This window comes from Hesperophylax consimilis, chromosome 18 (genome assembly GCF_061612785.1).
Source record: "Hesperophylax consimilis isolate HC1 chromosome 18, BYU_Hcon_1.0, whole genome shotgun sequence".
NCBI classification, from domain to species: Eukaryota; Metazoa; Arthropoda; class Insecta; order Trichoptera; family Limnephilidae; genus Hesperophylax; species Hesperophylax consimilis.
In genome coordinates this window covers 23,898,190-23,922,852 of record NC_142853.1, presented here as the reverse complement: position 1 = coordinate 23,922,852, position 24,663 = coordinate 23,898,190, and the positions used below count along the sequence as shown (strand labels likewise).

Below are 24,663 nucleotides of genomic sequence, written 5' to 3'. Positions count from 1 at the left end.
TTGATGTCACTATTCCAAAATAACTTATGTCATTGATGTCCGTATACACAGATTTAGGAAATGAGATTAAAAGAATTTGGCATTCTCAGACTATAAATATTACCATTTGTTATTTCGGCTACTGGCATTATACCTAGCTCTCTCATTAAAAATTTAGGCGTATTAGATCTGTCAAAGAATTTGTATATAAAAATGCAAAAATCAGTCATTTTAAATACCTACATGTATGATTAAGAAAGATTTTTTAAATATTTATACTGAGGGATCAGTAGGATTTATAGGTCCAGTTAGAAGTTCTAAAAATCAGAACCCTTTGATATGAAAATATCTGGAGTCGGTGAATTATTTTCCCATTTGATCTCTGGTGAGTTGACGTGTTGTTGATCTTGTATCGGTTTTTTTTATGCTTATATAATGCACTTTCATAATGTGGATTGACTTGATGATCGTTTGTGAAAAGTGTGTAAAAGGGTTTAGTTTTTCCTGTGTGGAAGATTTCCAGACATAAATTCGGAAAAAAAAGTTTAATCTATTCAAGGTCGTATAAAAGGGGGGGTGTGAAATCTAATCATTTTTTTAAATATTTCTGTCGAGCGGGTGGGTTTTGTATACAAATCTACAGTTTTATTCTGAAATTGATGAAATTTTGCACACTTGGCCTTCAAAACAAGAGGAAGGTCACTATCTAAGTCTGAATTCTCAAAACTCTGTATTTATCCCGGACAACGCCGAGGGCTTCAGCTAATCCCATTACAATAACATAGTTCACGGAGTCTCTTTATAATAACGACCTTTAACGATAAAATATGTGACTATTTGAAGAATGGACTCATTTGTTTGTCATGTCTGTAGTCTGTACACTGCTATTTTTTGGGAGCACTTTCCATTGACCTACAGATAGAAAGTTAGCAGTTTTATTCTAAAGCATGAACCTATTCCAGCGGATAACCTATTTTTGGACAGAAAGTTGCTACCTACTATAATCACGGTGTCTGTGAGCTCTGTTCAATACCTTCAACTTAAATCTGGCTTAAATATCCCTGCGTGTGTATGGTCAGGTATAATGACAACCTAGTATGTCAATGGATGGCTTGTTAGTTACATTACTTCCGTTGAAAGAGAATACATCTAATAATCGTTTCGTTCCCTTTTAGTCGTAAACAGGCACGATGACGTACAATCATTAGCGAAAACGAGTTGGAGACGTCTGCAGAAGACCAAATAAGCATTTAAAAGGAATGTAAATAATCAGATTGCATCTTTAGTCTACAGGCAACCGGTGAAGCCAGTTTTCTCTGACGAGTAACGACGGATACTGACATTATCTGACGTCATAGACATGCATGACATTTGACGTAGGAAGCTTAGGCACCATCATTAGCTGTAAAATAATGAGTAGAATGCTATAAATCATATATTTTGTGAACTTAACATGGATATTACATAGTTACCTAGTTGTTACTAATATTAACTAATATTCTATTGTCTACTTAGGTATTAAAATTGCACTTCACATTGAGACATAACCAATGAAAATCTGCAAGATTTTTATCTTTCTCAACATTTAACTTCTCAGGCCATATTTTGGCAGAAAAAAACTTCCATCGGTCAACCACTTTTTGTAAATATGCAAATGCAACTGGAAAAATTTTAACGGGCCTGCTTGGATTCAGTGTTTAACTTTCCGATAGGCAGAAACTGTTACAAAATCAGCAAGAAACGTTATAATGTGTGCGGAATATGTGAAGATGATAATTAATTTATTTTTTACACTTCTACTAATGTTTACTTAAAAAGTTTTTCTTTTTAGTTTTTTTTTTAAAAAGACTCGATTTCTTTCATTGTTATTTTTGATAAACTTACCATATATTTTATTATTTATTATTATAAATAAATAATATATTGAATACACACATTATATTTAATACTTGTATTAAATATGACCGGTCAGTGGCTGAGTTGGAATCGCTTCAACCAGGCTAAGTGTGTTCAATTCCTCGGCTGGCTAGGTCCTCCATCACGACAAGCATCATTTTTCGCTTACCGTGATTGTAGTAGGAGATTTTCAAATACTGTTGGGTTATTCGTTTGTCTTTCTTTAAAAAACAAAAAATATGTTTTAATGTTTTTTCAGAGTTTTTTTCATTGATCTCTTTCAGCCAGATTTTTATTCTTGATTTGTAATCATTCAAAAATTTTATTAGCTTTATATCAGGGGAAAGGATGTTGTGGAATTTCATCGCAAAATAAATATAATTTTTTTGTCCGAATGTGGTTTTATGACCTGGAATATTTTTTATGTCATTGTGATTTGACGTCGTTTGACGATTACGCTGTATTGTAGAGGATTCAGTATTTTTGAATGGTTTCAATAGAATATTTTAAGCATATATTTGTTGTATATTTGGTATATCAAAACTTTTGAATATTTCAATCGAAGGCGTTCTTAGGGGTACTTTCAGTATGGTCTTTATGATTCTTATTTGAATTGTGTTTGGGTTATATATATACTTAGATACAGCAGATCCCCATCCCATACTTCCATATTCAATACGAGAATGACATAAGGCGTAATAGATTCTCTTCATGTCCTTTATATTTATTTCTTAGATTTTTAAAGAAATATATAAGTATTGTAAGTTTTTCCGTGATACCTTTAATGTGTAGGTCCCATCTAAGATTTTCATCAATTACTACCCCGGGATATTTTTTGGTTTGAGATTTTTCTATAATTAGGCATTGGCATTAAACATTATTTCTATGGCATTCGTGTAATTTTAGTTCGAGCGATTTTACTAGTTGACCCCTTGAGTTAATTGAAAATGTTATATATTCAGTTTTGCTTATATTAAGGGTAAATGCGTTAATTTTCAACCAACTGCGTATACTAAGTATACTTCAACCAACTAAGTATACTAAGCCCTTTTTACTTTACTTAAATAGTTTTTTAAACTTATGTATTCAAAATCACAAACTTTCTTAGATTCTAGACTTGTCCCATTCGTTATTTCTTTCAATGACAGGTAGTAAAAAACCTTTTTTTTACTAATACCTACGAATACTTAAAATCAAATGTTTTATTTTACTATGTCAGAGTGCAAAAGTCAACGGTGATCAAATAATGTTTATTTTATGAATAAATTTTTTTTATCTACTTACAATTTTTTTTACCCAAACTGTCCCATTCATTGAGGATCTCTTCTAGGAGAGAACAAGGTTTTATACACCGAGCTCAATAAATTAACCTAATAACCTATTTCACCAATAATATATGCATAGATATTATAGATTATAGATGTTACCTGGAGAAAAATGAGTAGGGTTTGCTAATTTATTTAGAATCTCTTCAAATTATTCGTAATCCGGTAAAAAGCGGGATTGCAGACTGTTAACGAACGAATTGATATGTTTCTTGATAAACTTTTAGTAAAATACCCATCTCCTAATATTTTTGCATTTCGTCATTGAATACTAGGCAAATGCAGATGCATGAACTTACTAAAAACATATTATGAATTTACTAAAAACTTATCAGGTAATGGCCTGCAATCCAGTTTTTAAACCGATTAAGAACTTAGTAACTTCCCCCCAACTCAATAATAAACCATTTATTTTGCATAAAGAACGACATTATCCAAAAAGTTGTGTATTTTGACATCTTATCCAATGCCATGTAGGCACTGCTAAAAGTAGCGGCTTTTGTCTACCGACTGTCGGAATCATATTCTGGTCGTGCTCGCAAATATCGCTTTCTGACCGTAGATGACCGATTTCATCAATATTGCATTGACATAGTGCTTTATCGATCGTCCGTGCTAGACCTCCTGTTTTTTGAAACGCAAAAAGCGGTCGTAGGATAAACTTTGGCAAACATGAAATTACACAGTTTTTTCAGTCCGCCATTCCTAATATCCTAATACAATGCGATGATTTTTATTTTGCAAAGATGTTTTCGCTACGAGATATCGGGAGTACTTATTTCTATTATTTACCCTATAAACCAATTAACAAACTTATTGACAGTAGATAATAGAAAGATATAAAAATTACAGAATATAATTTTAAGACGAACATTGAAATGCACTTGAAGATGTTTATCTCGATCGAAAGGCATCAAAGTAGGGCAAAAGTTCTAGCGCGAGGATATTACAGGAAAAAATAAATTCGTACTTTTAATTCTAATCACACGGGTTTGATGACTAACCGATCGTCGATATCTTATCCCGAATATAGGTACCTACTGGGCGCTCCCACAGAGTAAAGAATATTTATAGGGAAGTGTAATGTCTGTATGAAGGTGTGTAAGTGCAAGCGAGATGGCATGCTTGCGAGATTCTATAAAAGGCGATGCATACTAGGATCGAGTCTCTTTTGTTACAAGCAGCTCCCCAATAAATACCAGTACATCATAGATCACCCAAGAGTATTATTATTGTTTAAGCCCTTCACCCGCTACAATACTCCATACATCACAGGAAGCAAATAAGAAATAAGTATCTAATTATTGAAAACAATTTCTGCGAATTTTTGAAACGAAAAATTGAAATAGAAAAAGATACGGTCCCATCTAGGACTAAATCCCGGACCTTCGCCTTGCCGGGGCTCTGCTCTACCAACTGAGCAAATAAAACCTCATATAATATAATATTGTCTTCATTAATTAAATATTATAATTTTTGGTTTTTCTCATTAGTTATTACAAAAATAAAATATTCATCCTAGACTTCCAGAAAAGTCAATAGATGTCGCACATTAAAATAAAAATAGTATGTCAAATATGATTTAAGATTTTCACGGCCAAAAGTATATTTGCTAATTATTTTTGGGGTCCAAAAGGCTAAAGAAGGAGTTAGCGCAACACGGCATAACACCCCAAAAACAAATTACAAAAATAGTATGTGTTTATCCAAGACAGTATCTAGATTGCATTTAGTTCTAGATGAATTTTCCGATCATACATAAAGATAGCAGCCAATAAAAATGTGCGGTTATATTATGAAGATAATGTTTGTAGTTCTTATTCGAAGTATGATGCATTTAAATAGAGATCGAAGGAAATATGGTCCCATTAGCAAGGCGAAGGTCATGGATTCGAGTCCTAGATGCAACCGTATCCTTTTCTGATTTTTCTGTAACAAATTTTCGTTTAAAAATCGCTAATATTCTCTTCAATAATTAAATATTACAACTTTAGGTTTTAATTATTTAGTTATTGCAAAAATAATAATAAATAAGCATCTACCTTTGTGTATTTTTTGGTGACGGTAATTATTATTAGGGGTATCAGAATAGAGCTGAGAAACACCAAGGAATTATTTTTTGTTGAAACATGTATCCGAAAATAAATTTGATTAATTTTTGTTCATACATGTATCCGATTATGAACGTGATTAATTTTTGTTGAAACATGTATCCGATCATTAACGTGATTAATTTTTGTTGAAACATGTATCCGATTATTAACTTGATTAATTTTTGTTGAAACATGTATCCGATTAATAACGTGAATTTTTGTTGAAACATTTATCCGATTATTGACGTGATTATTTTTTGTTGAAACATGTATCGAAAAAACAAGATTTATTGTTGAAAAGCCTCTCTATCCTCAACGTGTGACTGTTTGGTGCAATTTATGGTCAGGCGGAGTCATTGAACCTTACTTTTTCTAAAATGAGGCTGGAGCAACAGTTACGGTGAATGGATTGCGCTATCGAGAAATGATTAATGATTTTTTATGGCTGGAATTGGATGTTATTGATCTGGACAACATTTACTTTCAACAAGACGGCGCTACGTGCCACACAAGCAACGAAACCATTGATCTTTTACGATTGAATATCAAAATAACACCTCTTATTGGAAAACCCTGTATTATTGATCACAGTGTTCACCTACTACCTAGGGCTAATAGTCCAGTCAAGTTAAACATGAAAAGGGGGTTGTGCTTGCAAAAGGTCCAGTCATTCTGAATTTTTTATATGTTGTTAGGATCTAAACCAGTATTAAAAAAAAAAATTGCAACTTCGAAAGTGCTGTGCGAGCGGCGGTGGACCTAAAAAACCAGGAAATTTTCGGATTTTTTTCAGTTTTTGCTCAATATCTCAGTAAAGGAAGGGTCTGACCAGTTAGTTGGAGTACATACTTTTAAAGTAGACTAAATTTGATATAATTTGAGACCAAAGCAAGCTATATAAAGCCATTGGTTTTCAAGATACAGTTCTTCAAAAATAGGCAATTTTTTCCAAAAAGTGAAATTTTTTCGAAATGGTCACTTATTTTGTAAAATAACTTCTAAAATACGCATCCCACGTCAAATATTGTATGAAATAAAGTTGTTGTAAATTTAATTAGCTTTCATTTGAAACTAGATAAATATCTGTAAACTTAACGATTCTCTCAAAAATGGCAGATAACCAAAAACAGTCATAAGTGGATTTTGGGTGAAATGCAAATAAACTGTTCTCACGTCTTTTTATGGTTTTATTTATCAAACAGTTAACAGATTTTTGATGAAAAAAAGAAAAGATATTACATCTATCGGGAATAACGTCATCTTCAAACATTGTTTTATATACATACATACCAAAATGCTTGTACAAGCATCATGGTACCTACTATAAGGACAAATTACATGTACACAAAAAATAAAACTAATATAAATCATGTAGGTATTGTGTCTTGGTTGCCAAATCATGTCTTTCTTTTTATCTTAGCTGGGAGAGGCGCCCAGTCTGTAGTCGGGTCATCTTCATCGTCCGAGCATTTCAGCTCCACATCCGGGACGTTAATGCAAAATTTGCCACCGCATAACTGACAGAGGACTGAGCAGTGGAGCCCAGCCTTTCTACACGAGCAGCTCCTAGAGCATCGTTTATTGCATTTACATGAAATTTTTCGCAAAAGGGCAGGAGGTGCGGGATCCATCGTGGTGGGGATGGGGGTGAGTCCTTGAGAAGACAGCTTCCACCCCCATTCAGTGGGATTCAAGTTGACTCCCCGCCACTTCTGCACTTGGAGGTAGCACCTTGCTGCATGGTGGCCTGCAGCATCTTCCGTCGGTGGCAAACGGGCGAGGTTTATGTTTGTTGAAGTGACAAACGTCTTATACCTCAGGAAATCCAAAGTATCCCTCGCGATTTCACCCCCATATAGAGCCACGAAGCACTTGATGCCTGCTTCACTCACGGCTTGTGGGGTAGAATCTGGCCGAAGGAAGACCTCCACTTGCTCAGCAAGTGGTTCACTCTTGCTCAGAAGTGTGCTGATTTTGGTCTTTCCTTGGCCAAACGGTGCTGAGGTGGTAGAGCACCCGGCAAACGCGTGGGTAAATATTACCGTTCCTGGTAATTGTCGGGAGTCTTGGTTGTTGTAGGAGGTCGTAGAGTAGTGACAGCAACCAGCTTCACCCTTCGTGCTCTTCTGAAGATAGACGTTTGTCTCTTCAGCGCCTAAACCATTGAGAAGAACGAGCAGGTCAACATCTTCTCCCACTATGACGACCCGATTGGCATCTGCTCTTTTTGATAACGCCATCATGACGATCTCTCGATCAGCATCTTCTTCGGCAACAGCCACTTCTACTCCCTCCTTCTGAAAGGCGTCACAGAGAAGAGTTATAAGGCATCTCTTATTGTTTTCATTGCCCAATACATGCTCTTGAGCAATTCGAATTACTGTGGATTCATCGAAAGTCAATTCGTAGCTGGAATGAGCTGCGTAGCACCGGAGTCGTTCCGCTGTTTTGGTGTTTTTTTTTGGTAGCATCTTCGGGGTAGCCGTCAAAATGGAGACGTTCTTCCCAAAGTGGTTTCGGACGTAGGTGGTATAACGCGCCAAAAGTGCTCAAACCGTGCTTTTTCGCTGCCACACAACCTTGTGCAAGAGGTAGCCAACATCCAAAATGACGTCAGTGCTGGCATCTATCGGCGTGTGGCTGGAAAGAGGAGTGAAGGCAGAGCACAGAGTAGATTTCGTGCCCTTGCGCATCCCTTGTTCATTGAACAGAGACATCGGGAACGGGGCCAACTCATACTTGAAGTCATCCTGTAAATCCTGTTCAGATTTCTTTGCAATACACACTCGCTGAAAAATTGTGAGCGGATCCACAGCCACTCTTCTGTTTTTGTCCGGCAGTTTAACGGTTGAGGTGATCGATGCCAGCGTGGTAACTTTATTTTTCCGCTTTATCACTACCTTGTCGTACATTTTCCCCACAATTTTCATTACTCCTTCCGTTCCAACTCTCTGGGCTGTGTGGCAATTAATTTCAGGACCTGCCAGTAAACCACTACTGATAGAAATTAAACTGTCAGTTTTGGGAAATGGAGGGTGGAGAGCAAACCAGTTTTTTTAGTTTTTCCACATCACTATTATCTCGGATGATTCGAGAAGGTCTCATGTCTACATGCTGCTCTCCAGTATGACATGATAAGCTGCAAAAACTTTCCAGTTCTTCACAAATGTTCAAAATAAACACCATTCCTGTTGTCCACCTTGCCAGAACACTTTCGGAGATTCCTCTTCCTTGGGTCTACCCACCGTAGGTTTTCATGAATCGCATCAGCTTCTGCTCAATTGTTAGGTCTGACCACAACCCAGACCAAAACTTGTCAGACCGGCAAATGGTGAAGGATCCTTTTATGAACATGTCGTATTCACTTTTATCCATCCGATCTTATAGAGCCATCATATCCTGAAGATAGAGGTGCGCGCTCTTAGCATACAAAAAAATGTCCAGCTGCGTGGAAAAAAGGGAGCATCTTGTGGACAGTGTACAAATGAAGGTTCCAATCACCAGCACGCTCTGCCTGGATGAATAGTTTTATCCGAAAGCCCACAACTGTGATGTTGGACCATTCGCTTTAATTTTCTCCAAGGCACTTTCAAATTTTGCCTTTAGTATTTGGTAGGTATCAATTTCTTCTGCTGATATAATGAGAGACCTTTCAGTGTCTTGCAGCAATTTTTCAGTCTCGTCTCGCTCCTCAGGAGTTATGTCAACCTCATAAAAAACAATGCTGGCCAGTGTGAGGTTTGCCAAAATGTGGGCTCGAACAGCTCGTGAATATGCGTGCCCATTCATATGGGTACCCATGGGTATAGGTACTAATGGGTACTTGAAATAGTCGTAATTATATTATAACCCTAGGATAAGCCCACGACGATTAATGGATTTACTTCACAGCACAATAAAACCATAAAAAGACGCGAGAACAGTTTATTTGCATTTCACCCAAAACCCACTTATGACTGTTTTTGGTTATCTGCCATTTTTGAGAGAATCGTTTAGTCTACAGATATCAATCTAATTTCAAATAAAAGCTTATTAAATTTACAATAACTTTATTTCATACAATATTTGACGTGAGATGCGTATTTTAGAAATTATTTTACAAAGTAAGTGTCCATTTCGAAAAAAATTCACTTTTTGGAAAAATTGCCTATTTTTGAAGAACTGTATCTTGAAAACCAATGACTTTATATAGCTTATTTCGGTTTCAAATTATAGCAAATTTAGTCTACTTTAAAAGTATGTATTCTGACTACACCGGTCAGACCCTTCCTTTACTGAGATATTGAGCAAAAACTGAAAAAAATCCGAAAATTTCCTGGTTTTTTAGGTTCACCGCCGCTCGCACAGCACTTTCGAAGTTGCAAAAATTTTTTTTTTAATATTGGTTTAGGTCCTAACAACATATAAAAAATTCAGAATGACTGGACCTTTTGCAAGCACGGATGTACATCTTGACTGGACTATAAGGCGTCTACTGGTTTTGATAAGTGACATCGTAATTTTACTCGCGCCAGGCGCACGCCGCGCCGTTTGGCTTTGGCCGTAAAATTAAATTTCATCTGTAACCAATAGATTGTGTTTATATGCATATTTATTCTGGGAAGTATTTCTACGTAGTTTTCTTCTAGTGAAAATACAAACGCCTTTACTATGATTGTTTTAATTTATATAGCCACCCTCTGTATAAAAAATCATTTAGACACTCGTTTTAAATTTTTTTCATAATTTTATGGTACGGATGTATATTGTTATTTGGAGTGCACAACCGTTAAAAATGAATCATTATAACACATAACCGTGGTAAGTGTTACCTGCATGTGTTTATTTTTTTATATTATTATCTGTGCGTCATAGCATAATTATTAGTATCTATTTATGCATTAATTTGCATTCCATCTAAATGCTCCAATGCGTCTAAACAAATCGTAAAAAAAACTGGTGGCTATTATTTTGAACACGTGGAAAGTTGAAGAACAAAGAACCTCATTGACGGTAGTGCGTTTCACATAAGTATAAATATAATAATTTGATTTAATTTATTTCTGTTGTTTGTATACTAAAAAAGCCGTTTTAACCATAAAATCTGAGCGAAGCTTAATGCGAAATCACTATTTTGATTAATCTTTATAACAAATTAGTTTACATTATGAATACCATAGACATATGAATATTAGTAGACCTGCCCTAAGTGATTAAAAGCGTATTATTTCCCACTCCCCATACCGGTTCCATTGGAGCCGGCTGGGCTCGCGTATGTTTAGGCTTCCCGTGAATCTTGAGAATGTGACGTCATCATTCTTGTTCGAACTATCGTCGAGCTATGGTCGAGGCATTTTATGAAATACCACGGCAAAATAGTGGCTTGTGATATGAAAACTTGTAAAAATAGATGTGAAAAAGAGAATAAACCCAATTGTCGTATTACATTCTATATGTAAGCATCATTTTAAGCTTATTCACATCGTATAATATGAATCAGTTGTAGAAACATATACTATCACATCGAGATACATCTGGTCGAATGTAGCGATTCTCAAGTGTGCGCATCGTTGTTACTGGGAAGTAAATTATGAACACTTATAAAAGTGTCTTTATTAAATACGTAAACAAAATATTCGACTCTGAAAATAGAAGAAATTTTTTTTGCCGAATTTGGACTACGCAAATTTGTTCATAACGTGGCGAGTAATTTGCGCTCCCATGTAAAAATGTCTATTCATTCAAAAGCAGATTTTACTTTTAAGAACTAAATGGTGATATTAAAATGCGAGAATGCCTATATACTGTCAGATTAATTTATTGACGAATCACAGTCAGCTTTACCCCCTTCGTTCTTCAACAGTTGATTTTACCCCTCACCTTTAATTTCTAGTCTATATATTCTTATGTCTGTGATGAATACCAAAAAATATGCTTTAGATAAATTAAAGGTTTTCCTATCGTTTCGCTTGAGTAGAATACCAATAAAATAATAAATTACTCAATAAAAAATATAAATGTAAAACACAAAAAAAAAAATTTTCAATAGAAATGTATGAACGCGAAAAGGAAACAACTTTTAAAAAAAGCAATATTATGGCTAAGATTATCTGTGACAGTTTCACTTGATAAACTTTTTTGCTTTCTTATAAAATTATTGACAAAATAAATAAAAACCAGTTTTGTGATTGAAATCGAACGTTTCTAGACTCCGTTTGTCAAGCAATTTTAGTCCCTATTTACCTACAATATGAGGTTTACCAAGAATTTACACATTTTTGGATTTTAGCTACCTCTTAAGTTAAGTAAAAAAATATTAAGACGACACACTACTCTAAATTAAAGTCGGAATCTTAACTACGTAAAGTGAAGAAGGTGTGTACAAAAAATGCGACGCGCGGCCCTGGTGTTTTTGTAAATTCATAAGTCATAAAAAAAAATATCCGCAGGGTTTTATAAAATAATTTTAATAAACGTATTACTAAAATCTCAGATGTTTCGAACTGAATACCTCGAGAAATTACTAATTCGTAGTCTAAAAAAATAAAATCTGGTGCTTACCGCTCATTTTATTGTTGAAAAACGTTTTGTAAATTTTTCAAATCGTTTTATTTAAAATATTTTAATGTATATTTACTTGCGATTTTATGTCCGGGTTAAATCTTCCCCATAGGAAAAAATAAACCCTTCCACACACTTTTCTACAAATAATTATCTAGTCAATCACCATTATGCAAGTGCATTATATAAGCAAAATAAATACAAAACAATACAAGAACAACACGTCAACTCACCATAGATCAAATGGGAAAATAATCCACCGACTCCAGATATTTTCATATCAGAGGTTTCGGCTCTGTAAAACTCCTAACAGGGCCTATAAATCCTACTGATCCCTCAACATAAATATTTAAAAAAATCTTTCGTTATCCTACATGTATTCAAAATAACCGACTTTTGCATCTTTATATATAAATTTTTTGATAGATCTAATACGCCTAAATTTTTAATGAGATAGCTAGGTATAATTCAAGTAGCCGAAATAACAAATGGTAATATTTTTATAGTCTTTTATTATTTATTTTTTTAGTGTGTTTAATAAATTATTGTCACGAATTCGCCAGAATCAATTAAAATGTGAACCTCGAGCAAACCCCCGTTATTAGATGCTTGTGTCGCCTTAACTCTCCCGCAGCCAAGTGGGGGAGTAGGTAGTACCCAACATTACTATCCTCATTATATAAACTTAAATACTTGACATATCATTTTAGTATTTTACGTATTTCTGCGCAAATACATAATTTACCATTAATAATTGACTGAATAATTGAGATTTCTATAGTTTAAAAGCCCATAAGACAGAAAAATGCATGGGGTCGTCGGAAGACCGACTTGGTTACAGACGTTTTTTTGGCATATTGGCCTGTGAAGATTTAAAGAAGACCTAACAAAGGATTATGTAGGTACCTACACAATTCTACTTTATCAACGTTTTTGACGGAGAGTTCTTAGTTATTAAAATGATGAACGGGTGTGGATACAATAAAAAGTCAATTTAAAAAAATAATTATGTGATACCGCGTAAGATTCCTAATTGCTCCCAATCGTCTGGAGCCAGTGAGAATATAGCATCCTCAATTATTTGTGTATGTCGTGATGCTGAACATAGTGGGAAAAAGAAGCAGATGAGAAGGAGAAAGGTAGAGAAGTATCTGGCTATTTCGATATTAGCACCAAACACGGCTAAAGCCATTTGAAGTAACTTTTCAATTCTGAATGATGGTATTTAACCAGGGTGATTCTGAGAATATCTTCCACTCTGGAAAGTTCCGCAAATATGCTTTTCCCGGGTAATTTTTAATGAATTAATTGGGAAACAATAAAAATTGATCAAACAAAATTTACTTGCGCGCTTCAGGATTTGAACCCGCGACCCGGAAAAATACCAGAATAGTGTGAATGAAGCATTGATTGTGATCAATTATCGTGATTAATTTTTGGGTTGCTATGCCGTGTTGAATTTCCTCCATTTTCAGCGTTTTTGACAGGATCATACAGTTCCATCATACATCTGCTATACATCTGCCCTGATTATGTACGCTGCAACGCTCTCCGAAATGTTGGCTAAACAACTAATAAGCCAAAATGTATTTTGACTTTCCGTCATCTCTGACCACCCCTGAGGGGAAACGACGTACAAAAAAATAGTACGTTAGTTGGGTATCTACTTTAACTAACATTGTGCGTAAATTATGACCTCGACAGTTCAAGAACAAGCTGTTTCTTAGAATCTGCAGTTGTATGTACGAGCATATTGTGGAAATGCTCTGTCTATAGGTTTTCTTATCGATTTTGGACTCGTGATAATCTTATATCTTGGAGAACTCACTTTTCAACACTGCGACACCTCGACCTCGTGGCGGTTGGTGATGAAAGAATCAAAAATAATGCGTCCCGTGAATTCGGCACTCGGCGTCATTCGAGATTTGAATTTTTTTTCAATTATTTAAACGTCAATACGAAGTCCTTTCTTATTTCTTAAAGTAATTGAAATCCTAGTGAATAAAGAATGAATTTTCGGATAGGAATTTGTGCCTTGGTTGATTCGAAAGGCTTAAATTGAGAAAATATTAAGTAATAAAGAAGGTTTATTTCGTATGTAGTTTCGATAATAATCGCAGTGGAATTTAAATAAAGATAGAACATAGTTCCGAAGGAGATAATTGTTGTCACAGAATTTGAACATTTTATGAAATTTCTAAGTTAATTTTCAAGTTTTGTAAAGGTTCTTTTCAAGTTTTGTTTTTATATAATTATTGGTCAGTTGTTTCACAAAACTGAAATAATAACAGAACTTGATTAGAACTTTCACAGAATTTGAAAATTAACTTTGAAATTTGATGATTTCTGTAAAACAACCCGTCATAGTGAATGTTTATAGAATTTGAGAGATTTTGATTGAATTCACAAAATTTCAAAGTTAATATTCAAGTTCTATTATAAGATGGGTAGGTATTCAAGTTCTGTGAAACAACTGGAATAATTAACATAACTTGAAAAGAACATTTACAGAACTTGATTTACAGATTTTTTTCAGTTCTATGAAACACCCATTGAGACAAACGGAAAAGGCGCTTTCAAGGTCAATTTCAGAAGAATCGCCGTTCTTAAAACGTTGAATATATATTCTGCGGCGGTAAATAAAATCACAGTGTCTCCCTTAAAACTTTCAATTAAATACCGTGTTTTTACTTACCGCGACAGTATTGCAATATTTATATATATTTTTTAAGCACAGTTCATATGTTACCTTACTGCGTCCCACAAAGCAGAGTCATCAACATTGGACATATATTTGTTTTAGAGAAATATGTAATTGACACAGCTTGATAACAAAAGTTGTGTTGACTGTTGACTTCCAAACACGTCAGAAGTCTCAGCATATAAGCTCATACTTGATTATACCTGCTCAAACTAAAAAAAAGGTTGTTGAAAACATCGTAAATCTTTCGCACAGGTACGGGCGTTATAATTCTCCTACTTATAGGCTTAGGTATTATCTTCAACGAGAGGGAAATTGAGGAATAATAATGAATATCTAACTAATTTCATTTGTTTTAATTTAGATCACGCGTTGGCTGTCTGAGTACAGCACGCATTGTAGTCCTGTCGCGTATTGTAGAGTTTTGTTATCTACATCATGCGGATAGTAGTCTAAAAAGTGAGAAGTGGTAACAATTCAAAACTCGAAATTTGAACAAATTAAGGTGCGCAGACGCACATCTCTTGTCATGCGCAGAAAGGGCGGTATTTATTAGTACCCGCGCTTCATTCCGAACAACGCTCGCGAACGGTATTTTCATTTTGGTCTGGGCTGTCGTGTAATTTGCCTTAATTTCTGATAATCTACATAGTTTTGGCAGAGAAAATATGTTGCAATGTAAAAAGCCGAAGACAGAGAAATCTCCCGACCCTGGAAGGCTTTGTGTAAAACATTTGAGATACAATTAATATGGCGTCTTGTATAATTTTTCGACAATCAAATGGATATTTGAAAACTCCACATATCTTGAATAAAATGGCGTTGCTTAAAACCGTTTCATTTTCAGAAATTTCTGACACAAAAGGCTGTGCATATTTAATGATACTAGAACTCATCGAAATGCGATTAGAATACTAGAATAGATACCGGACAGCCATGCATCCACTTTAAAAATCTACAGTTGTGGGTAGGTACTTTTTAAAGTACACCTATTTGAATTTAACATTTGTTTTCTCAACTATATCAACTTGATTGGTGGAAATCACGCACACATATACGCATTTATCTGAAATTGGACGACTACAAAATAAATGTGAGTCCTACCCGGTGGGGATTTTGCTCAGTTGTTAGCGCGATTGACTCCAGTTCCTGGGGAGGAAGATTCAATCCTCAAACAAACCAAACAATATATTTTATACGTCTATTAATAAAAAAAATACATATATTAAAGTTAAAAAAAACTTTGCTTTTTACGGGTTGATTTTTTTATATTATGATACCGAGTACTAATTATAATATAAATAGTACCTACCTTATATCCACTAAAATTAATTCACATTTTTCAGTCCGTTAAATCTCGGAATTTAGAAATTAGTCCCGCCTTTTCAATGAAAAATAACTCAATGTTACGCTTGGAAGAGCCCTATTTTTAAATGCGTACTTGGTCGTGAATAATAAACCTTGATTTCGTTTCATATAATTCTTTGCAATCAAACGGAAGTGACGTCAATGGATCAATTCAATTTAAACACTGTCATTATCATCCTACTTAAGTGGGAATTTACTTACGTACAGCTTTATTATCAGTTTTCATAGAGAAGTTAAAAATTACATAATACGTAACCACTCAACTCTCTATGTAAATTCCTAATGATCAATATCTTACCTATCATAAAAGCATCATATTTACGTTGGTATTATGAATTACGTACATAAAGTGATTTCTGAATTAATGTTGGAAAGTTTCTGTCATAAATCAATGTTAAGGCGATATAAGACTTTAATGCCGAGGGTTTGCTCGACGCTTATACATTTTAATTGTTTCTTATGAACGTATTACTAAAATCTCAAATGTTTCTAGAGGGATTCCTACGTATGTAAGATATTTATAGTTAAGATAAATAAAAATGAAGCTTTCTGCTAATATATTTTATGTAAAACGGTTTTCAACTATAAAATTAGCGGTAAACACCAGATTTTATTTTTCTAGATGATGAATTAGTAACTTCCCGAGAGATCCCTCTAGAAACATTTGAGATTTTAGTAATACGTTCATTAGAAATAGTTAAAATAAACCCAGTTTCAGGCACCGCGTTGGCTCAGGGTAGTGGGTAATTTAATATTCTTGATAGGTATATAAAATAAAATTCGTACACACTAATCTTCGAAACCGCCCAACCGATTTCAATGAAATTTTGTGAATGTGTATGGTTGGTTCCAGATTGAAACGCAGAATAGTTTATCTGGTCCCCCCACTCTAAAAGAAAATGGTACCTACTCGTAGATTACGTTTCTGGAAAATACCACTCAGACATTTGCTCCATCCTTTTGACCAAAAAATGTCATTACGATGCCAACGAAACATTAACAAATCGAGAACGGATATTTACATTAGTCGAATATGGTGTAAATACCTAGGTATGTAAGTTTTTTATGATTATTATTTATTGACTCTTACATCATAATCCTAATCTCTAAATAGTATAAAACAAACTCGTTTTGCTCGTCTGTCTGTTTGTGTGCTTAGTTCATCTAAACTATGCAACGGATTTTGATAGAGTTTTCTCAGTAGAAATTGTTTTCCGGAAAATTTATTTATATAAAATTGCAATAACAACCAACTTTATTTAATTACAGACAAGTGTAACGTTATTACATTTACACGTAAAAAACAGCCGATTAATTATACTTACAAATTAAACCATGTACCCCTACAACGAGTAGAATCAATCAGAGATCTTGGAGTACTGCTAGATTCTAAAATGTTATTTAAGGACCATATTGAACATATTTTAGAAAAGCGTATAAACAATTGGGATTTATTACACGCATTATAAAGCCTTTCGCTATAGCACACGCGCTAATTCTGCTATATATGTCATATGTAAGATCACAACTCGATTTGCCTCAGTCATTTGGAATCCTGAATATCAAACATACATTGATCGTATTGAAAATATCCAATCCAAATTTATTAAACAGCTATCGTATCGCTTTAGTGATCATCGGTTTGACCCTACCGCTTTACATAAACGCAGAAAAATTTCTGATGCCCTATGATTATACAAAATCTTTAACAATCTTGTTGGTTCATCATATCTGCTAGAAAAGATAGCATTTCGTTGCCCTGAACACAACACCAGATCGAACGACTTATTTAGAACACCACACTGTAAAGCCAAATATGCGCAAAACTCTTTAATAGGACGTATCTGTAAAACTCACAATGCCTCTAGAGATGTAGACATTTTCAATTGTAACATGAAAACATATTAAATGCAACTTACTAAACCGATTTTTTTATTTTGTGAAATAATCCTATCATCTTAGTTTATTTTACTGTTTTTATTATAATCATTCGAAAACTGTATTGCTACTAACTGTCTTTATATATAACATTTCTACAACATTGTCTATAACATTTTGTGATTCCTTATAATGTTTATTTTTTTTTATATTTCTTTGTCATTTATAAATATATTGTATAGGTGCAAATATTGAATTAACGACTAGAATTAATGGAACATTAATGGTCTAATATTGTAAATTATTGATGTTTATGCTAAATATATAAATGACTGTTTGTTTCCTAAATAAAATAAAAATATATATAATACATGCATATTATATTTACAGAAAGTGTAGAAAAGTCGATTTTTTGTAATCAAGTCTTAAACCAAATATTTACTGGTGCTTACTTTGCTAACTCTGGCTAAACCTTATGAGATACATCAATATAATGTAATACGGAATTTTATACCTTAAAAGGGCCTCACAACCTCAATTTTATTCCTAACGATTTATAGGTCCCCGAGCAACGCTAGTAATATATAAAAATTCAGCCTGTGCTCGCAAAACTCGAAAAGTAGTTGACCGATATCGCTAAAAATGTCAAAGTTTGTTCTTATTAGTTCCAGGAGTGGACTTGTTTGAATAGTAAAATAAGTCGGAGACGCCCGAGGAATACTTAACGCACCGTAATGATATCCGGGTTGGTTAAAATCGATGTATATGTAGTTTTTTAACAGTAAAATTCTGGTTTACAGTATTGAATATTGGAACAGTAGCATTGTAGCATAGAGTAGTGAATAGTGGAACAATAACATTGTGGTATACAGTTTCGAATAGTGGAACAGTAACATTGTGGTATACAGTTGTGAATATTGGAACAGTAGCATTGTAGCATAGAGTAGTGAATAGAGGAACAGTAAAGTAACATTGTGGTATGCAGTTGTGAATAGTGGAACAGTAACATTGTGGTATACAGTTGCGAATAGTGGAACAGTAACATTGTGGTATACAGTTGTGAATATTGGAACAATAGCATTGTAGCATAGAGTAGTGAATAGTGGAACAGTAAAGTAACATTGTGGTATGCAGTTGTGAATAGTGGAACAGTAACATTGTGGTATACAGTTGCGAATAGTGGAACAGTAACATTGTGGTATACAGTTGTGAATATTGGAACAATAGCATTGTAGCATAGAGTAGTGAATAGTGGAACAGTAAAGTAACATTGTGGTATGCAGTTGTGAATAGTGGAACAGTAACATTGTGGTATACAGTTGCGAATAGTGGAACAGTAACATTGTGGTATACAGTTGTGAATATTGGAACAATAGCATTGTAGCATAGAGTAGTGAATAGTGGAACAGTAAAGTAACATTGTGGTATGCAGTTGTGAATAGTGGAACAGTAACATTGTGGTATACAGTTGCGAATAGTGGAACAGTAACATTGTGGTATACAGTTGTGAATATTGGAACAATAGCATTGTAGCATAGAGTAGTGAATAGTGGAACAGTAAAGTAACATTGTGGTATGCAGTTGTGAATAGTGGAACAGTAACATTGTGGTATACAGTTGCGAATAGTGGAACAGTAACATTGTGGTATACAGTTGTGAATATTGGAACAATAGCATTGTAGCATAGAGTAGTGAATAGTGGAACAGTAAAGTAACATTGTGGTATGCAGTTGTGAATAGTGGAACAGTAACATTGTGGTATACAGTTGCGAATAGTGGAACAGTAACATTGTGGTATACAGTTGTGAATATTGGAACAATAGCATTGTAGCATAGAGTAGTGAATAGTGGAACAGTAAAGTAACATTGTGGTATGCAGTTGTGAATAGTGGAACAGTAACATTGTGGTATACGGTAGTGAATAGTAGAACAGTAACATTGTGGTATGCAGTTGTGAATAGTGGAAGAAGTCTACCGTATAATAATGCGTAAAATAATATTCGCTGCCCACCCATACCCAAATTTTATTCACAATTTATCACATTTTGTTTTAGGGTTGTTTATCAATTTACTGTTGACCATTTCGGACTTCAGTCGGTAGGTAGATCGAGAAAAATATTTGAAATTACGAGTATTAAGTCTTAAGTGTTTTACTGCATAGAATGGGTATGGACTATAGTTTTAATTTGGGAGGCGGGTTTGTACCGCCGCATTTAATTGGATAACCAACACCTCGGCCATTGGTCACCCCAAGTGGTTCGCTTCGTTTGGCGATTTAGCAGGGGTGCCATGGGTTCATCGGGCGTGCCAGATCGGGAGAGGCTGGTTTGGGGTGACCCTTTGACCTCTCCAACAGGTCTCTCTACCCATCGCTTTGAGCCGCGGTGGGAGGGATATATTCATATATCCGTCACGCCCAGACACACTGACTAGATTCCTACCCAACCCTCATACATTTTACCTCCCGAAAACTTTCTCTCCATCATACCATCCACACAGCATCCCTAAAGATGACATAGGCCCTGAGGGAAATTGTTTTCCTCAGGGCCTCATGTGTGGTGTTAATGTAAAAAAATGGACTGGTAAAATAAAATCCCCTTGTGATTATTATCATCAGAATCTTGTGAACCTCCCCAAAAACGTGTAGCATAAAATGTAATAATTTTACAAATTAATACATAATACTATGCCGTTATTTATTTTCTTGCTTTCAGAGAAGCACCCCGTTTCTTCTACCTTCTATGGTACATTTTTGCATTCTACGAATAGAAAGTTTTATAATAATAAAAATATCAATCGCAAATAATCTGGTGAAAGTTAGAAAGCTTTCTATAAAGGGGTAACTAATAATTCTGCCTAGTGAAGCAAACTAGAACTAGGAATTCAAAATTATGATCGCTGTTCGAAATAAGAATAAATAAAATCCCTTGGATACATTGTAAAAATAGTAGTTCTCGTATTCCCCGTCGGGATCTTTATTGTTTTATGTCCTCCCTACGTATTATATCCATGGTAGGTAGGTACTTACTTTCCAATATTGTCACTTTCGTATTTTGGAAACGCAGTGAGGGGTTCGGTGAGTGGTTCATTTATGGGGGTTCGTAATCCGCACGTCGTTCAGTTTGAAATTTGAAATGGTTAATGGTTTCGCGGCGTAACAAGTTCGGGGGATGTGTTCGAAAATAATGGCTGTGTGAAATCTGTGGTCTTTCTCGTGACGTATTATTAAAATAATGCTGGAACGTGTTCTAATACTATAACATGATTGAGTGCCAAGTTTACAAAAACATAACAATCGTTTTGACAGACCTATTTGAGCAGAACTGTCAATTTGATATTGGTTTCTAAAGCGCGCGTTTAATATCTGCAATCTGCAGATTTGTGTGTTACTTCCGTTCTGTATTTTTATAAGTGATTGACATTTCTGTTTTAGTGTCAAAAGTTTCTAAACAAAATTTCAAAATGGCTTTTGGATTGAACGTGTGTATTGTTGGAACGATCACGAATGAAGAGAAAGAAATAAATGTGCGTATTGCGAAAAGTCGTATATTTTTGCATTTTTTATCAGACTTCGCGTATTTATTTATTGAAATAATAATGTTTACAATTTGGCAACCTAACATTCGTTAGTTTCGTCACACATGTACAAGTTTTCTAAATCAATTTGGCAACCAAATTGTGAATAACTTTTTTATCTTCTACCTATGTAATAACACAACAAACATTTTTGTAAATAAGATTCATTGGTGGTGTTGTTATAAAATAAAATCTTACAATTATTATTTACTAAAATACAACCCATCCTAACGTTTTAATTATATATAGTTACTTTTTTGATTCCAGAACTTTTGAATATTTGAATCTGTTTCAATGTTGCCATTCTACACATTATGAATATTTGAGTGCTCGAACCAACCTATTTTTTTTTCTTTTACTCCTGACTGAATTTGTGTATTGGCAAGAAATGTGAATTTATTTATGGGAAGGGAGACTAATAATTTTTATTTTTTCGTTCTAGACTTCGGGCTGGAGAAAGCTCCGGAACATTGTGCAATGGACGCCCTTCTTCCAGACCTACAAGAAGCAGAGGTACCCGTGGGTGCAGTTAGCTGGCCACCAGGGCAACTTCAGGGCAGGCCCGGATCAGGGTACCATACTCAAGAAGCTGTGCCCCAAGGAGGAGATCTGCTTCCAGGTATCTTTTCACTAAATTATACTGTGTAGACCTGCTTCCGTGCATCTTGCACTCAATCACAATGAGTAAACCTGCTTCCAGGTACCTCTTCACTCAATTATACTATGTAGACCTGCTTCCAGATACATTTTCATTCAATTATACTGAGTAGACCTGCTTCCAGATAACTTTTCACTCAATTATACTAAGTAGACCTGCTTCCAGATAACTTTTCACTCAATTATACTAAGTAGACCTGCTTCCAGATAACTTTTCACTCAATTATACTAAGTAGACCTGCTTCCAGATAACTTTTCACTCAATTATACTAAGTAGACCTGCTTCCAGATAACTTTTCACTCAATTATACTGAGTAGACCTGCTTCCAGATAACTTTTCACTCAATTATACTAAATAGACCTTCTTCCATGTATCTTGCACTCAATAATACTAAGTAAACCTGCTTCCAGGTTACACCTTTTCACTCGATTTTCTAAGTAGACCTGCTTTCATCTTGCTTGTATATTTCACTCAATTATACCTGTTAAAGTAGACCTGTTTCCAGGCATTTTTAAATCATTTAAATCAAGTAAACCTGCTTTCAGTTTACTCAATTATACTAAGTAGAAGTACTTTCAGATTTCTTTCATTCAATTATTCTAACAAATAGAATACAAGCTGATGTAACTTTTTTATTTATTTTTATGTCATACCCGAAGAAGAGTCTCAACTTCCCTTAGCAAGTAGAACATTCCAGTGACCAGAACTAGCAATAATATTTGACCAGTGATTTCCCACCTTTTCTCCTACTTCCATCCCTTTGTTCTTTGAACTCATTACCAGTGCCCCACGATATTGAACAATTTTTTGTGTAATTGTGTTTAAAGGACATTATTTCTGTTTGCAGGCATTGATGAAGGACACAATGCGGCCATTTGTTCCGGAATACAAAGGACAGATTCAGAGCGATGATGGTGACTGTATCCTTTTAACAAATAATTAAGAAAAAATTATGAAACAAACTACATATCAGAAATACGTTTTCTGATACAGCTGATAACAGCAAAAAAGATGAGCATATGGGATGATCTTCAAATTTGCACAGCTTTTCATGTTTGGATTTTCTAGTTTAATGCAGTCATTTTTAGCTCGCAGTGTCTTTACCATCATGAGCTATAGAGTTTTGAAATATTCATTTCACTATCAAAAAATAAAACTACATGCAACTAAATTTGTTCCTCTTCTTCTTCGGAGGCTACAACTTAGTAGTAGGATTTTCTTCTTTGGGTATTTTAAAAAAATTTTATTGACGAAAAAAATTTAAAAAAAAAACTATAATGACAATTTTATTTTATTTTTATTTTGATGCATAAATTTTCTATAGTGTTTTAAAATGTGGCATTTTTGATTTGCTGCCAAAACTTCTTGTTGTAAATATAGCGTTGTTGCCATCATGCCGGCCATTGTGTGTGGCAGCCATCTACCAGCCAGTGGCATTTTCTAAGTCATAATGACGTAGCCAGTTCGAACCGTTTAGGAAAGTGTGGTTTTAGGTCGTTTTCAAAAACAATAATTATTAATGAAAAATGTTAAAATTATACATTTTTTAGTCAGAATTGGACAAATTAACTTTAAAATCTATATACTTTTAACAGTAGGTATCCATAGTTTATGAATATATCCCATTATTCAACAAGACAAAGGGATGTTATTAGCCTATTAGCGCATTGCTGGCGGGTATTTTTTGCGCTGGCGCTACACCGCCTCCGGATTAAAATAAAGGTCCCGTGCGAATTTCTTTAATTTGTTTTAAATCGCTATGTCTTCGAAAATAATTAAAATATTTTAATAAAAATTTCAACACAGTAACTCCAGCATACCTATAAAAGTACTAAACAAAAATTATTTGAAACGCAACGCAATTAACCTTGTAAATATGTTTATTACGGTCCGCCTATCGGTATTTGCCCATATTTGCTTTCTTTAAATATGCCCGACATCTCGTGCTCGCTTGCACATAGGAAAAGAGTGGGGCAGAACAGAGATAGAAATTCGAATCGGGTTTCACAGTTATAAAAACCCTCATTCCAGGAATTGAATTATTACAAAAACAAATAATATACTATCCTTTTGTTGAAATACCCATGTAAACAAATATAAATATAAGACTTGCATTACGATTCCATAATTATGTACATATAGTTGGGACCTTTACAAAGAGATTGGTGTATAATATTCATATAAAAACATTGAATAATTCTGTCTTTTCTGCCATTGAAATGAGGCCGGCGCAAAAGGTAAGACTACCCTTCCCAGCGTTAACCATCAATTAACCGAACGGGTAGAACTACCTTTCCCGGCCGAAGTGTGTTAATAATATAGATTATGGCATCAGTGTATTTAATCACAATAATATTACTCTCGAGACTGCTTGTAGACCCCATAATTTTTCTTAGAAATATTTGTATTTCAAAAGCTATTTTTCCTTGACTCTGAACTTCACCACAGCAGCTTACCTTCAGTTGCAAGATCTCCTGAGTGGTTTTGACACTCCTTGTGTTATGGACTGCAAGGTCGGAGTCAGGACTTACCTGGAGGAGGAACTGGCAAAGGCCAAAGAGAACCCTAAGCTCAGAAAGGTACAAACACAATTACTATATTTAAAATATTTGCAACTCGTACTTTAGGAACAATGTTGACACCTGCCTT

General features: G+C 34.6%; 1 protein-coding gene across 4 annotated transcripts in view; it reads left to right on the top strand.

Moving 5' to 3' along the window:
• The window catches only part of IP3K2 (Inositol 1,4,5-triphosphate kinase 2), a 75,975-nt gene that overhangs the window by 47,120 nt on the left and 4,192 nt on the right, over window positions 1-24,663 (top strand). For 3 of the 4 annotated variants that reach the window (XM_089642715.1, XM_089642712.1, XM_089642711.1), the window contains 3 exons: window positions 21,799-21,975; window positions 22,862-22,934; window positions 24,463-24,593. In XM_089642715.1, coding sequence (XP_089498841.1) covers window positions 21,799-21,975; window positions 22,862-22,934; window positions 24,463-24,593 — 381 coding nt within the window. The remainder of the gene's footprint in view (window positions 1-21,798; window positions 21,976-22,861; window positions 22,935-24,462; window positions 24,594-24,663) is intronic. The other variant, XM_089642714.1, reaches the window with a different exon arrangement.